Source organism: Prunus avium, chromosome 3, assembly GCF_965620075.1.
Source record: "Prunus avium chromosome 3, drPruAviu1.hap1.1, whole genome shotgun sequence".
Lineage (NCBI taxonomy): Eukaryota > Viridiplantae > Streptophyta > Magnoliopsida > Rosales > Rosaceae > Prunus > Prunus avium.
The window spans coordinates 33,490,463-33,507,217 of record NC_142286.1 but is presented as its reverse complement, the minus strand read 5'-3'; the positions used below and the strand labels follow the sequence as shown (position 1 = coordinate 33,507,217).

General features: G+C 39.2%; 4 protein-coding genes across 5 annotated transcripts; all 4 read left to right on the top strand.

Annotated features, from left to right (window-relative positions):
* Window positions 1–267: 267 nt before the first annotated feature.
* LOC110771446 (ethylene-responsive transcription factor 3-like) lies at window positions 268–1,646 on the top strand. The gene has a single exon (XM_021975744.2). The coding sequence runs from the start codon at window positions 578–580 to the stop codon at window positions 1,292–1,294; it is 717 nt and encodes a 238-aa protein (XP_021831436.1). The 5' UTR covers window positions 268–577; the 3' UTR covers window positions 1,295–1,646.
* A 3,611-nt stretch (window positions 1,647–5,257) lies between these two features.
* LOC110771465 (mitochondrial pyruvate carrier 4-like) lies at window positions 5,258–8,193 on the top strand. Its single transcript, XM_088250665.1, has 5 exons — window positions 5,258–5,312; window positions 7,587–7,685; window positions 7,779–7,831; window positions 7,960–8,030; window positions 8,124–8,193. The coding sequence occupies exons 1-5, from the start codon at window positions 5,258–5,260 to the stop codon at window positions 8,191–8,193; spliced, it is 348 nt and encodes a 115-aa protein (XP_088106791.1).
* A 940-nt stretch (window positions 8,194–9,133) lies between these two features.
* Window positions 9,134–13,745, top strand: LOC110745351 (uncharacterized). The gene is made up of 11 exons (XM_088250450.1): window positions 9,134–9,292; window positions 9,893–10,141; window positions 10,452–10,658; window positions 10,755–10,835; window positions 10,958–11,044; window positions 11,144–11,239; window positions 11,393–11,446; window positions 11,553–12,727; window positions 12,994–13,042; window positions 13,146–13,185; window positions 13,388–13,745. The coding sequence occupies exons 2-11, from the start codon at window positions 9,899–9,901 to the stop codon at window positions 13,534–13,536; spliced, it is 2,181 nt and encodes a 726-aa protein (XP_088106576.1). The 5' UTR covers window positions 9,134–9,292; window positions 9,893–9,898; the 3' UTR covers window positions 13,537–13,745.
* A 143-nt stretch (window positions 13,746–13,888) lies between these two features.
* LOC110745339 (eukaryotic translation initiation factor 3 subunit I-like) lies at window positions 13,889–16,500 on the top strand. 2 transcript variants are annotated; one of them, XM_088250451.1, is made up of 5 exons: window positions 13,889–14,355; window positions 14,481–14,608; window positions 14,708–14,827; window positions 14,922–15,004; window positions 15,312–15,400. In XM_088250451.1, the coding sequence occupies exons 1-4, from the start codon at window positions 14,106–14,108 to the stop codon at window positions 14,955–14,957; spliced, it is 534 nt and encodes a 177-aa protein (XP_088106577.1). In that variant the 5' UTR covers window positions 13,889–14,105; the 3' UTR covers window positions 14,958–15,004; window positions 15,312–15,400. The 2 variants fall into 2 exon arrangements, with proteins under 2 accessions (XP_088106577.1, XP_088106578.1); XM_088250452.1 differs by lacking the exons at window positions 13,889–14,355; window positions 14,481–14,608 and adding exons at window positions 15,486–15,565; window positions 15,994–16,500 and having other exon boundaries at window positions 15,312–15,398.
* Window positions 16,501–16,755: the final 255 nt, after the last annotated feature.

The window sequence follows — 16,755 nt, the reverse complement described above, 5'->3', positions numbered from 1 at the left end:
TTTTTTTTTTTTTGGGGTTAAGATAAAAAATCTTCTCATTGCGTGCATGTGCTGGCGTTTTACGTGACCTTATAGAGTGTGCAAGAGAATATGAAGTTAAAAAGAAGAGAGGGGCATTTAGTTTGAAATAAGAAAAAAGGAAATGGAGAGACACATGGAAAAGGGCAGAAAAAAAGCACAAAAATCCACGTGTTTTTGTAGAGGAATGGTGTTTAGGTAATTTCACGACAGCCATTTTCTTTTTCCGCATTCCCCATTTCGAAAGAATAAAAAAGGCAAAATGATAACAAACAGCGAAAGGAAGAAAGAAAACCAGGAGAGGAACAGCAAAGGCAGAGAGAAAGAGGAGAGAAGAAAGAAAGTGATCAAACAAATCCAAAAACACCAAAAAATTGGAGAAGAAGACCCAACAACTACAACACTAACAATCACAATCCCCTCCAACCCCAACCCCTCAAGGAGGTGGTAGAAGAAGGAGAGAGAAAACAGAGCCCCCTCATCCAAGGCCCTTCTTCAATCTTCATCTCTACCTACCATCTCCTTTTTTTTTCTTTTTCTTTCTCGGTTTCTTTTTCCCATGCGGCGAGGAGGCAGAGCCACCGCAGCAGCAGCAGCAGCAGCCGCAGGAGGAGCAGGAGCCCAATTATGCAATTCCAAACCCAAGCCCACGGCGGCCCAAGAAATCCGGTTCCGCGGCGTGCGGAAGCGGCCGTGGGGCCGATTCGCCGCCGAGATTAGAGACCCCTGGAAAAAGACTCGGGTCTGGCTCGGCACCTTCGACTCGGCGGAGGACGCGGCTCGAGCCTACGACGCAGCCGCTCGATCCCTCCGTGGGCCCAAGGCCAAGACCAACTTCCCTCCCCCTACCTCCGCCGCGGATTACGACATCAACAATAACCACCGCCTCCCTCCTCATCATCCTACTCTCTACGACGACGACACGGTTTGCGATGTCGTTCAGGCAAGCAGGCCCACCTCCAGCAGCCTCAGCAGCACCGTCGAGTCGTTCAGTGGGCCCCGCCCCCAGCCCAGGCCCAACTCCGATGCTCAGCTGCAGCGGAGACCCGTGCACCCTGTCCCACCCGATGACTGCCACAGCGACTGCGACTCCTCATCCTCCGTCGTTGACGACGGCGATGATTGCGTCCTGACGTCGTCGTTTCGGAGAGTCTCGCCTTTGCCGTTCGATCTCAACCTGCCGCCGCCCCCGATGATGGACGGCCTCGATTTATTCAAATCCGGTGAGGTTTGTGGTGATGATCATGATCTTCAAGCCACCGCTTTGTGCCTCTAATTACCGTATGGATCTCCATAATGGTTCTCCCCTTTTTCCTTTCTTCTTTCGTTTTTTTTTTTTTGTCTGCCCTTATTTTCTCGGGAAAATCATTATAAAAAAAAAAAGAAAAGAAAAAAAGAAGAGGAAATCTGGTACTTGGTGATTGAGAAGAAGAATTTGAGTTTTTTTCTTTTCTTGTTTTGTTTTAAATTCTACGTTGTTAGAATATTATTGTGTAGAAATAGCATCTGGGTTTTCTTCTTCAACTTGATGGGTTTTGGAGGAATATTCTGTGTATTGTTGAAGCTAATATTAGATCTTGTTTACCCAGCACTAGATCAAGATCTGATCTGGGTTTTTGCAATCTTCATCAGATTCTCAATACCCATCTTTGTTTAATTTTTATTTTTTTTCCCCTTTGTGTACAGAACATTATCTGAATTTAGAAAAGGGCTCTATTTTATTCAAAGGAAAGCTTTCCATTTTGTTATTAGTCAGAAATTTGTTTGGTGAGAGAGAGAGGGGGGCAATGCATGTTGATAGGGTTCTTGATAAGAACCATTTATTAGCTGCACATGTGATGTTATGCAGATTCTATTGAGTATCAAATATCAATATATCCCCAAACCCCAAGGCCCCTCCTGCAGACAGAGGGCACCCTTCCCTAGCTACCTTACAGAATAATACTGAGAGAGAAGCTTGCCCTTCAAATCACATGCCTTTTCTCTTTTCTTCTTTCTTTTCAGTCACCTCCACTCCTCCACAAGTGAAATGAAAGAAAGACAAAAAAATAAAGGAAAAATATAATGTTTAATTGCAAGAGCTACTACTACCAAAAGTGAGTGAGGAAAAGTCTTTGATTTTGGAACATCTCTTTTGTTGTTCAACTTAACTTGTTTCATCTTTGGATTCTTTTTTATTTATTTATTTAAATTGTTTACTTTGATTCTATTTGGTGGGTGTTAGCTAGTAATTGTTGGAGAAGACGTGGCTATTGCAAGAAGACTTGTCCAACGGGGAATTCCTAGCTTTGTGTTGAGCATGATCATTATTTCTAGTGTGCGAAGAAGACTTCATGATTTTGTTCCTATAGGAACTATTTATAATCATTCTCTTTTCTTCCCTTTTCCTTTTGCTTCTTCTTTTCCAAGTAACACAAATAAATTTGTCGGGTTACGCTCGAACATTTTCTACCCCTACAAATTTATCATAGAAAAGATTGAGCTTGGCATTTCGCAAACAAGAAACTTGGGTTTATCTTGGAGTATTTCTTTAACTTGGGTTTATCTTGGGAGTATTTCTTTGGGTGTTCGTCGAAATGAGTGGTGGTGGTGAAGAAGCACTGACCACTGAAGCCATCATTTATATTCATCTCAAAACTCGTCGTTTTATGACTCTTGATATTCTTAGGCTGAATCATATTTTTGGTGGCCGTAACGTAACTTGCTTTATTTTTCATTTTGGTCTCCATCATTTTGATTTTGACAATTGAGTTTGGTTTGTATTTCTAACAACCTTACACTTGCAGAACTTGATTGCCACCTAAATAAGACTAATATACCTGAAAATGACCAACTGCGGGGATTCAAAATGTAATTGAGCAACTTTGTATACCTTTTTTATTTTCCGTTGAACAAGAAGAAAACTGTGATGGAGTTTTGTCCCTCAGATTATAATTACAATTTTCTTTCATATGCCTATTTGCTTTGGGTATGGTTAAATGGAACAAGAAGAAAAGAAAATCTTTTTTTTTTTCTTCCCTTTTTATTATTATTATTTTTTAAAATAAAATCTTAATTACCATAAATCTATTGGAAGGCAGAGGATTAGGACACCTGTTTCTTTCTTTATCTTTCATTTTTTCGAGAAAAAAAAAAACAACCAAATAGAGGTATTATGAAAATCTATTTTTGTCATTTGTTTTCATTCTAAACCCACTACGAAATTGTCGCATTAGTTAGTATCTCTGATATTTTTGGTAAAATTTTCTAGTACTCTGCTGCACATAGAATTGGGTAGGTTAAGCACAACAGATTGGGCCCAATCCAGATCTTAAATCTTTATGAAATTTCCAGCCCAATTTGCTCAATTTGGCCTACTGCCCTTTTTTGTTATTCGCAAGTTATGTTAGAGCATTTCCAGCAGTCAACTTAGGTCATTCGATTACCGAAGGTCCTCACCTTCTTCCCTATTGAAGATACCACCTTCCTACACATTCCTTTCCTAAGTTGACCCTCCCAAAAGGAGCATCAACAAAACGGTTTCAAAACCTTCAAACCACAGCAACAGAGATCAACATATCAAAAATAGGGTTATCGTACCTCCATTGAAATACCCAGAGCTCTCAAAAAACCCTAAAATTCAATTTCTTAATCTGTGTTTCTTTAATTATGGATTTTCTTTGACAATTTCATGATTGAGGCTTGATTGGTTTCAGAAATTTTTGTACTATTATTTATGGTTGAGGTCACACGCAATTTGGTCATGTGGTAGAATTTCTCTTTGTGAACATCAACATCTTGATGCAGGCCAAAAAACTAGTTTGTTTACTTCTCTAGTTAATTAATTCTGTTTCCCTTACTCTACATGTTTTGCAATGTTTGTGTTGATCATTTAGCCATATTGTTCTTCTTCATTTCTCAATGATGAATTGCTGATATCAAAGTTTGAAAGCTTAATTATGTCCGAGTTTAGTTCATTTTTTAGTAAACACCATGCTAATCAGCTAGATGGTGCTTAATAACCATGCATCAAAGTTCTTGAGGTTCAAGAACATGATTGAGATTATTGGTTTCTAAGTCAGAAACTAGTTTATCAGAGAAAGAAAACCCTCATCAGTGTTTAAACCCAGGCCTCAGATTTGATTTAGGTACAAGCTTAGGCCTCAGATTTTTGTGGGCAAAACCAGAACTTTCCCAATGGATCACAGGATATATGAACACTTATTGTGATAAGAAATTGTAAAACAACATCAGAGCCACTCATGTTAAAGGTTTATTATGTGTTTTAATTTTGCAGTTCATTTTTGGGCCCCAACTTTTAAATGGGGTCTAACCATTGCAAATATTCTTGACTCCTCAAAACCACCTGATGGATTATTGTTGGATTATGTTTGAACCTCATGATTCAATTGAGGCCAATGAAAAATTTAACCTCATTGATCGCTTCTTTCTCCCAGACCTACTACTTTATGACTGGAATGCTACATGTAGATTTTTAGTTTGTATTAAGCAAAACAAAGTGATACATTGGGGTCTGCAATGTGGTACATGTAGCAGAACTTCTCTATATAAACATCTTCATTCAGCACCTTTAACCCCGCGCATACAAGCCATTGAAAGAGGGTTAATTAGGTGGTAGAGAGCGTTTATCCCTGCACTCAAAGCCAGAGTTTGAATCCTTCCCTTTTCTTTTGGCCTTCCTTTTAACCAAAAGGAAAGAAAAACCTTACAAAGCTTTGGTCATTGCAGTATTTCAGTCACTAACAAGTTAACAACGGCTATTCGCCTAGAGAAAATAGCGTTCCATCGCCTAATTAAGAGCACTGCTAGCTGCTAGTTGTATTGTAAGGCTGCTTTGTAGCAAGATATGCCTATTACATATACCAATTCATGAAAAACCCAAAGAATATGACATAAACAGGTGATGTACAAGACTTGTATTTCTTAATGGTGAAGATGTTCATGAAAAAGAGTTTAAAATGCCTTCAAAGTCACCTCTCAACAAATGAATAACTTGAACCAGCGGATGTACAATTTTTTAATGGCTTTGACCAAATCATAAAGAGATACAATTTTGATTCTATCCTCTGCTTAAATATTATACAGTCCCTTTCTTCTAGTCAAAAGGTATTCAATCGACATAATAATAAGTTCCTTTCTTCTTCCTCCTCAGTTTTGCTACATTACTTCAAACAAAGAGAGAGAGAGAGAGAGAGAGAGAGAGAGAGAGAGAGAGAGAGAGAGGTCAAATTCTAATTTCATGGCAAATTCTAAGCTGCAAGCAATTTGGAACCACCCAGCCGGCCCGAAAACTAGTTCGTTTACTTCTCTAATTCCCCTTACTCTACATATCTCTACATGTTTTGTGTTGATCATTTAGCCATATTGTTCGTCTAATTTCTTAATGATGAATTGTTAGTATGAAAGTTTGATATCAAAGCATCCCCTGCAGATCATATAACTGAGTTCTGTACATTAAAGTTTTAGTAAGAACCATGCAAATCAGCTCCATGGTGCTTTATTATTATTATGCATCGAAGTTATTCAAATTAAAGATCACGACTGAGATTATTATTGATTTCTAATTGTTTGCGCTAAAACTAGACGGGTAGTAAATAGGCCAACTTAAAGATGAGGTGGATGCTGAAGGTAAGGACCCTCAGTGTGTGAGAGCATTCGGTAAGTAAATAGGCATGCATACATAAGACAAATGTACGTGGTTCACCCGAATAATGGGCTACGTCCATGGAGAAGTATGTTCTCATTACGATAATGTGAGTATACATTGCACATAGGTTTAAACTCAAGGAGAAGAGGAAGAATACCGAAGGCTGAAGGCCGAAGACCGAAGGCTGAAGGTCGGAGGCTGAAGATTTGGCTGAAGGCCAATGTTCCGTGGGCTTGTAAATGGGCTCATGGGTAAGCCCATAAGGCCCAAGTAGCCTGCCCAACTCTCTCTTTCTTGAAGGGGAGAGGTCTCATTTTATAAAGAAGGGAGAGTCCCCTCCTCTTGTGTTTTGTCGATGTGGGACTCCCTTCCCGAAGGCTGATAGCCGAAGGCTGAAGGCTGATGACCGATGCCGAAGGCCGAAGGCTGATGGCCGAATGATGATGGGGTGCCGAAGGCCGAAGGCAGATGCAGAATCATTGGGGGGATGTGAAGACATCGCACGCGCCGAATGATGATGGGGTGCCGAAGGCCGAAGGCATATGCCGAATCATTGGGGGGATGTGAAGACATCGCACGCGCCAAATGATGATGGGGTGCCGAAGGCCGAAGGCATATGTCGAATCATTGGGGGGATGTGAAGACATCGCACGGGCCAAATGATGATAGGGTGCCGAAGGCCGAAGGCATATGCCGAATCATTGGGGGGATGTGAAGACATCGCACGCGCCAAATGATGATGGGGTGCCGAAGGCCGAAGGCATATGTTGAATCATTGGGGGGATGTGAAGACATCGCACGGGCCAAATGATGATAGGGTGCCGAAGGCCGAAGGCATATGCCGAATCATTAGGGGGATGTGAAGACATCGCGCGCGCCGAATGATGCAAGGGTGCCGAAGGCCGAAGGCATATGCCGAATCATTGGGGGGATGTGAAGACATCGCACGTGCCAAATGATGATGGTGTGCCAAAGGCCGAAGGCATATGCCGAATCATTGGGGGGATGTGAAGACATCGCGCGCGCCGAATGATGCAAGGGTGCCGAAGGCTGAAGGCAGATGCCGAATCATTGGGGGGATGTGAAGACATCGCGCGCGCCGAATGATGATGGGGTGCCGAAGGCCGATTGTAGGAGGTGCCGGGGGCATGGCTCAAAAGGGTGCCGAGAGCACTCGTGAAGGAGAACGACATAGTATTTTGTATCGCTTCCCACAGACGGCGCCAAACTGTTTGCGTTAAAACTAGACGGGTAGTAAATAGGCCAACTTAAAGATGAGGTGGATGCTGAAGGTAAGGACCCTCAGTGTGTGAGAGCATTCGGTAAGTAAATAGGCATGCATACATAAGACAAATGTACGTGGTTCACCCAAATAATGGGCTACGTCCACGGAGAAGTATGTTCTCATTACGATAATGTGAGTATACATTGCACATAGGTTTAAACTCAAGGAGAAGAGGAAGAATACTGAAGGCCGAAGGCTGAAGACCGAATACCGAAGACCGAAGGCTGAAGGTCGGAGGCTGAAGATCTGGCTGAAGGCCAATGTTCCGTGGGCTTGTAAATGGGCTCATGGGTAAGCCCATGAGGCCCAAGTAGCCTGCCCAACTCTCTCTTTCTTGAAGGGGAGAGGTCTCCTTTTATAAAGAAGGGAGAGTCCCCTCCTATTGTGTTTTGTCGATGTGGGACTCCCTTCCCTTTGGCTTGGGAGTGTTTGGGGAGTGCTTGGCCAGATATTGTACAAACACTAATTTAAAAATAAAAAAAAATCCTCATCAGGTTTCAACAATCCATGACCTCAGGTTATTGATTTTTCTTATGTCTCTTGTGTTTCAGTCAACCAAAAATGTGAAAACTACTGTTGTGATGCTAATTGTAAAAGAACATCAGAACCACTCATACATGTGTTTTAATTTTGCAGTCCATTTTTGGGCTCCAACTTTTAAATGGGGCGTAACCATTGCCAATATTATCGACTCTTCAAAACCACCTGAGCAACTCTCCTACGTTCAGCAATCAGGTTGGTTTAATAGATTTCTCTCTCTCTCTCTCTCTCTCTGTTTGTTTTTTTGAGGCCTCTGATAGAAATTTTTGTCATCCCCATTTTATCCAGCCCTTACATGCAATGGACTTATATGGGCAAGAAACAGCGCAGTAATTACACCAGTAATTAATTCTAAACCTCAGTTCATTAACTTAATGCTTAATTTTTTATTTTTTTAGGCCAATGATTTTGCAGTATATATAAGTTTTGAGTTTTTTCTTATAGTTTGTTCATTTTGGGACCGCAAAAGAATTGGAATCTTTTCAGTGTCAGTATTGGGATGGCTGCAGCTTCCATGTTTCAACTTTCACGTAAAATTCAGTAAGTAGTGGTCATTCACATATTTTCATTTTCTTTCTTATTTTGAAAAGTAATTACAATGAATTAATCATCATCCATTTCCGCATTTTCCAGGCATGACTTATCTCCCAAAAACCAACAAGCTGCTGCAAAAGAATCACTTCATCAACTTATTATAGAGTAACTTGGCATACCAAGTTGGGCACACTCTGATTTGAGTTATGTAAACTGATTATTACTTTTATTGACGCTAAAAAATGGTTCAGCACTTTTTAGCCCAACTTAGAGATGAGGTGTGATGGATGATGGGTGAAGGTGAGGACCATCACCAAGTGTGTGAGAATTTGGGCAAGCGATAAATATACAGAAGGCAAGATTTACGTGATTCACCCTTAATCAATGGGCTACGTCCACGGAGAAGTATATTCTCATTATTATAACAATGTGTATTTACATTTGTACAAGGGGCTGAGCCCAAATATAAAGAGACTAAAGATCAAGCCCAACCAAGGGGAGATCCCTTCCTAAGTGGAGTGTGGTCTCCTTTTATAGGTAAGAGGGAGTCTTCACTTCTTGCAATATTTCAATGTGGGACTCTGCGTCTTGTTTAGCATCGCTTCTAGTTGCTTGGTCGAATATGGTATAAACAACTTTCTTTCTTTTTTTGAAATACAATCGATGGTAAATTACGGAAGAGTGAGATTAAACTCGAGTGTAATGAATAAGCACACCGTGCCCAACTAACCCAACTATTTGTGTTATAATTACTTAATAAAGCCCAACTAACCCAACTATTTGTGTTATAATTACTTAATAAATTATATTTTTTTTATGGATTAATGTTGGATTATGTTTGTCAATAAAGCCCATTTTGGTAGCTGTGTCTTATGCTACGTTTTTCACCAATCACTCCATTTGTAATAAACATTGCTCCAAAAATTAAATGAATATAACAGACAAAGAGAAAGTTCTAAATAGAAAAATATATGTATATATACAAAAATCTAGAAAGTTCACTAGCTTGGCTAATCCCTTAATCCCTATGGCCATGCGCCAGCACATACGTAACATGCGGTCAACTACACACTGCTGTTAATGTTAGCAATATTCCCACATATTACTAAAGTACGCCGCCTCTTATTCCGCGCCCCCATTCCTATATAAGCAACTGATCGTCAAAATTCTTTTACCATTTGACGTCTTAAAAATTGAGCTGATATATAGGACAACGTAATTCTCAGAATATCCGCTTCTCAGAAAGACAGAGTTCGATCATAATCTGAGTAAGTCATCCCAATTCTCAATCTGGGTTTCTTCAATTATGGAATTTTCTTTCATAATTTCATTATTGAGGCTTAATTGGTTTCAAAAATCTCTGTACTATTCAATTTAGTTCGTTCATTTCTATGCCTATGGATTATGTTGATGGTTTGAAAACTGTTTGCCCTTTTTTTTTCTTCTCAGTTTGAGCTGATTTTCATTGAAATTTCAGGTGAATTCTTGTTTGTTTTTGTTGTTTTTGTCAGTGGGGTAATATTAGGTACTTATGGGTGCTTTTGATTACCGCTAAAGTGGAAAACTTTATGTGGGTTTTCTATCTTATTTCAAAATTTTGATGGTGGAATGAAGAAATGATAGTTTTCATTGGGTATTGAAAAGACTGATGATTTTCACTTAGCTTTCTTCATTATTGTATTTCAGTAAATAAAGTTTAGGAATTTAAGTGTGCATCTTGTATAAGTAATTTTGGTTTGTTGGTAAATCTGCATACATTCTTATATATATATATATCAGAAGTTGACATTTTCTCTTTGGAGCTATAGCTATTATTATAGACAATAAAGATGCACATAATCAAAAAAATTTGTCACACTGTTTTGCAGGACAACATGCAAGATCCACAAGTTGAACACAACATTTGGGTCATATGGAGAGGAAAGAAGTTTAATGTGGAGATCAACGCGGGCGCTACTCTTAAGGACCTCGGGCATGAACTGCAAAAGTTAACTAATGTCAAAGCAGATACGATGAAGCTAATTGTTCCACAGTTTTCTAATAAAAGCTCAAAATTGCTATCTCCTTTCTCTGATGAGCATGAGAAGTTGAGTTTAGAGGAAACTTCAATCATTGAGGTATCATATTTAGTTGTCTTCGCATAAATGGTTTTACAATCAGAAAAGAATATCTAGCTATGGATACTGCTTATGGAGTTTGGTTTTTGTACTTGTTTATAAGATCTGATAACTTGTCCCAAAAGAAGTTCAATGTCAGCGACTTAGATGGCAAGGCGGCACACTTAAGCGCCCTTTCGATTTCTGTTCAAGTTTCACTAATGATGTGCAATAAATTTCTTTAAGGGGATAATCTTGCTATTTGATTGAATTTCTATGATGAACTTTCTGAGTTCTTGCATGATAACTGATTGCTTTTCTTCTTGTTCAGGGAAAGTCCATCAGAATGATGGGAGTGTCTGAACATGAGGTTGATGAAGTTTTACAACATGCAAAGACAAACTTAAGGATAGCTGGATTTGATGAAGAGGAAATGAGATTGAGGCAGCGAATGTCATACAGGCCTCATACTCTGAAACTTCCACAAGGACCTTATATCTTTTGTGATTTCCGAACACTTCAACTTCCAGGAATTGAGGTATTCTAAAATTATGTATGAGGAAATGTGAAGATATTGCAATTATCAATTTTTGGTAGAGGCTTTTAACTTCAACTTCTTGTTACTTGTCTGCAGTTGAACCCTCCGATGTCAGAGGCATTGAAAAGAATGCACATGCTTGCTGCAGATCCTGGAATTATTTCTGTCATGAACAAGGTATCATTGATGCATATTCTCACACTTGTATAAGCAGAATGTCCAGTATGCTGTGCATATGATTCCTTGGTATACTCTTGCGTCCCTGCTGGTAATTTATCTTTGCATTGTTCTTCTTAAAGCATCGTTGGCGTGTGGGAATCATGACCGAGATGGCCCCTATTGGTTATGTTGGCATAAGTCCCAAATGCATCCTCGGCTTCAATAAGGTAATCACACTCTAAACATCAGAATATATGATGAAATTAGTAGCAATAGTATTTTCTCTTTTCTTTTAATTTCTGATTGACACTTGGTTGCTGTTGCAGAACCACGGGGAGGAGATATCTCTGCGCCTTCGAACTGATGACCTTAAGGGTTTCAGGAAATATGAAAGTATCAAGAAAACTCTTTTGCATGAGCTTGTAAGCTATATATTTACCACATTTTCACTGTGTGCACATATTTTGTGTGGGTACATTATTTGTCTGCAGAAGCTTTGTGTGGTGTATGCATATGATTACATGATATGGTGTTATGGTTTTAGGGGCCTTATAGTTTTCTCATATTCATATCAGGCTCACATGGTATATTCTGAACATGATGCGAACTTCTATGCTCTGGATAAACAGGTAAAAAAAAATAATGGTGTTCATATGTGAGAGTGTGCATGTTTAGGCTTCCATGGTTGTTTCCACCTTAGTCTCCTTCATTTAATTTAATGCTATTTCTGTTTAGTTGAACCAAGAAGCTGAAAGTTTAGATTGGACGAGATCAAGAAGTCACACACTGAGTGGAGTGCAGTATTCAGAGCATTATGAAGAAAATTTCTATGTTGGAGGCAGAAGTAATTCTTCTCAGAAGCTTGGAGGAAATATGTCAGATCGGCTTCCAAGTGCTCGTACATCTTCAGTGGCTGCTGCTTATCAACGTCTAGCAACTGCTTCTCATGATAGTGTGTCTGAAGTACATGAAGAATCACACCCTGATGATTCCATCCCCCATATGCGAATAGAATCCAGCCATATGGATTTTGTGGGAAAAGGAAACTTAGAGATCAGAAGTTCACACAAAATTCAGTGGAAACCTGATATGGAGCCTGATCCTGATGACCAGTCTGGTAATCAGAACAATTTTGAGCCCAGTCCTGATGAATCTTCCTCACAATCTTTGGGAAGCGGGACCCTTTTTGGACAAGATTTCAGTGAGTCTGTGATGTCTCACCCTGTGTCGCATTCGGTAAGTAACAGGAAGTTGGAAGGGACAGAGTCTCGTGAAGAACCAGATGCTGATTATATGGAAACTTGCTTGAAGCATGATGTTGTAGCTGAACCTGAACCTTTTCACTCTCACAAGATGGAGATTTTGGAAAGCAGGATTCAGCCAAGGAATAATGTGGACGAACCTGATCCTGATGACTTGGATGCAAAACCAGATTTAGGATGTGGTTCTTATGGAAATATCATAAGACCTAACCATGATGATTCTTTGGTTAGTGAAACTATTAAATATGAAGCCCATCCAAGGAAGGTTCATAATGAACCTGATCCTGATGATTCTCAATCAAATGGAGTCATTCAGGCAGAGCCTGATCCTGATGATTCTCAATCAATTGGAATGATTGATGATTTGCAATCAAATGGAGTCATTCAGGCAGAGCCTGATCCTGATGATTCTCAACCACTTGGAATCATTCAGACAGAGCCTGATCCTGATGATAATTTGGTGCATCCACGGGAAATATCCAGAATGCAGATTGATGAACCTGATCCAGATGATGAAGAATTTCAAAGAATTCAAGACCCTGTGACAATTTTTTGTAAACGCTTACAGGAGAACATTGAGTTGCTGCAAGCTGAGGTTAATCCCACACAGGCTACCACAGTCCTCCAAACTCTCTTTAAGATAATTAGGTACAGTAATCTAATTTGACTTTTAGCTTATAGCCTTCCTCCATGCACATATAGAAGTTTTTCGATTGGTGTATATCACCAGCTGGTTTTATCTTTTATTTTTTACAACGAGCATGGGATGGGTCACATTTATATCCAGTCTCTTGCTTTGAAGCAACTTATAGAACTCAGGAATCCCCTACATATAAACTGCATTGTTATGTCAATCTGTTGTTGTACCTTTCTACATTGAGTTGTTCATCGTGGCTTATCCATATTCTTTGTAGGAATGTGCTCGAACACCCAGGTGAGATTAAATACAGAAGACTGCGCAAGGTACAACATTGTTACCCTGAATAATATGTCATTTTACCTTTAATATTGGAGTTTCCTCCTCGTTAAATGTTTCTCCTAATAGCTGACGGGTGATATATTGCAGGCTAACCCAGCAATCCAAAGGAATGTGGCAAACTACAAAGGTCTGAAACTTCTCTTACATCTGGATTTTATTTTTATTAATATGGTTTAAGGAGTATTTCCCATATTTAAATGGAACTCTGAGGGGTTGGATAATAATTATAGGAATATATCTGATAATTTTTCTGCTTGAAATTAAAGCTGTAGCTTCATGATGAAAAATGAACAACTTTTAACCTCCCCCTCGTTTTGTTGTGATTTTAGCTGCAATGGCTATCCTTTTCCTGCTTGGCTTCAATGAAAATGTTGTGGATGAAATTGGAAGACCAGAAACTTATCTAGTGTTGAAGCGGGATGATCCGGGCCTATTATGGCTTGCCAAGTCCTCCCTTGAGACATGTATTACTTTCTAGTCCTGGAAATATTAACATATGGAGTTCTACCTGAAGGCTACAATTGAAGCAAAAGGAGTCTGCTCTATTTTTTCTCTACTGTATTGTGCTTCATGTAATGCATGCTTGGTTGTACATTTGATTGTAACGTGTTTAAGTAGATGTATACATATGATTGTTCCACACTGACACTACTACGTTTAGGCTAATAAATAAATAGTTTTCGTATCTTTGTATTGGCCTGCTTTGCTGAAAAAAAACTTACCTATAACGAGTATAGCATTGTTTTGCTATCTCCGGCCAATAATACAATGACACATGAAAAAGTTATTCTATATTTTCTTCTTCTTCATCTTTGTCCCCGAGATCTGGGATGTTATGTGATGCCAGATTTGAAGAACCCCACCAGCCACATTTATTTATTATTAATTTAAGTTTTAATTTTATTAATTTTCTTTTAAATATATTATACTTAAATTTTATATTAAAGTTAATTATTTTTAACTTAATTAAATAATTTTTAATTAATGAAATTGACGGAAATGAGACATTAGACTTGATTTGTTAATAGCTGCAAGTACAGTGACCACATGAGGCCGATTCTGATGAAAGGGCACGGGAGGCCCTTGACATTTTTGAGATACAACAGGGAGGGGGACCTCCTTTTCTCCTGCGGCAAGGATCATACACCAAATGTATGGTTCGGTGACAACGGCGAGCGCCTCGGCACCTATCGCGGCCACAACGGTGCCGTTTGGGCGTGCGATCTCTCAAGAGACTCCGCGCGCCTCATCACCGGTAGCGCGGATCAGACTGCCAAGCTGTGGAACGTTCAAACCGGTCAGCAGCTATTCACCTTTAATTTTGACTGTCCGGCGAGGGCGGTTGAATTCTCAGTGGGCGATTGTATTCAATTTTTACAGAATAATTGAATTCTGAGTCATTGGTGGTTTCAATATTTTCAGAGGTTGGTGAATCGGCTCTGATACTCAAAGGACCTCAGGGCAGAATTAACAGGGCTGTTTGGGGGCCTTTGAACAGAACCATCATAAGCGCCGGAGAAGACGCTGTTATTCGTATTTGGGACTCGGAGGTGACTATTGGCTTATAATGTTATTCAATGTGCATTGGAAATTCGGAAGCTTTTAGTTTATTGTCTTAAGTTTTGTTTTCCATTCTTTCCAATTTGCAGACTGGCAAACTACTAAAGGAGAACGATAAGGAAGTGGGTCACAAAAAGACGATTACATCACTTGCAAAATCTGTTGATGGTTCGCATTTCCTCACTGGCTCGCTAGATAAATCGGCCAAGGCACTGCGTCTCATAAACTCCGTCTTTTTGTTTCTATTGAGTTGTAGCTTCTGTATTTGTACTGATTTTGTGTTTTCTGCTGCAAAATTTTCAGCTTTGGGATATTAGACGCTTATCAAGACCTACGTGACTGAGCGTCCAGTCAATGCCGTTGCAATGTCTCCTCGTCTTGATCATGTATGTTATTGTAATCTCTTTTTTTCACTATTAGTTACTGATATTCGTAAAATTGTCATCGTTTTGTTTTCCTTTCCATTTGAGTCAATAAGTTCCCACGTATTAAGTTAATAGTGGGTTGAGTACAAATATGATTACATGCATTCTACCGGTCGCATACTCAATAATTTGCATGTTTAAATTTGATGAATGGATGATACTTACTAAAGATACGTTCCTTTATATCTCGTTTATGCACTGTTTTTCCTTGTTCATTATACAAGTCTTTTTCTTTTTCTCAAAACAAAATTCCTTATGTGCTGTCCAGGTGGTACTCGGTGGTGGTCAGGATGCATCAGCTGTCACCACAACTGATCATCGTGCTGGGAAATTCGAAGCCAAATTCTATGACGAGGTAAACCTTAATATTTTTGTTTATATTTTTTGTATAGGTTGTTGTCACTTCAGTACATCATTTTTTTTATCCCAATGACATGTATAGGTTCTTCAAGAAGAGATTGGAGGTGTTAAAGGGCATTTTGGACCTATAAATGCTTTGGCTTTCAATCCTGATGGAAAGAGGTACAGTTCAATCCCATAATTGGTATTGTTGGTTTCATGAATACGTAAGGAGCAAATTCTTCTTAATTAGAATTGGACTGCATTTTAAGTTTTCATTGTGATATATTTGTACATGAACAATTTGTTTAGCTCCAAAAAGTTATTTTAACTATAAAACCGAGATGAGATTTTGCATAACTTTTGTACATGCTATCCGGCATATGTACCTGGTTAAAAGTCTTTAAAAGGGTGCTAGAGTTTAATTTATGAGGTAGGTATGGCGGTATCAATGTTTCTCAACTGATAAGTGGGTTATTATCTGCCTGTTTGCATTGAGACAATTGTCATGGACAGCAATTTCATGTTTCTGTAATCAGAAGTATTTTAGCATTACTGTCCTTTTGTTTGTGTAATGATTTGTTTATTTTATTGTATTTTGTAACTGTCAGTTTCTCAAGTGGAGGTGAGGATGGTTACGTACGTCTACATCACTTTGACTCAGATTACTTCAACATCAAGATTTAGGTTACTTCAACATCAAGATTTAGGTTGCAGCATACTGTGATATCAATTCTCACTTTGACTCAGATTACTTCAACATCAAGATTTAGGTTGCAGTATACTTTGATATCAATTTTCACTTTGGAGCGTGCTGGAAAAGCTATTTCGCCCTTTCCCAAACCATCTGTTTCCAGCAATTATTTCTGTAGTTCTGGTATTGGGATTAGTTTTGGACCTGGTATTGGGATTAAACAACCATGTTCTGTATTTGCTTAAGAAGTACTATGTTACATTCTTTCATTTTCTATTCTCAGAGCATTTCCACCCATTTGCCATGGCAACCCAAGGGCAACCACCATTCACGTGAGATATGAGGAGAGTAATTTGTATAAAGTTTTGGTGCGGGAAGTGATTTATAAATATAAAAATATAAAAATTCTGAAATTTTTGGTGTTTTTTCAGATTTTTTTAATTTTTGTTGTTGTTGCGGACATCATCAATGATGTCACAACCCTAAGGCAACAGCTCAGGCTGTTTTTGCCTTAGGGCAGTTCAAGCAGTCAAACCCTTGTCATGGCAAGGGGGGGGGCTAGGGCTGACACTATTCACCTCAATAGTGTCTGCCCTTGCAAATCGTAAGTTGCACTTGCAGCAGTTGCCCGGGCAAAGGGCAAGTACTATTCAATTTTTTGTTTTTTTCACAAATTTGT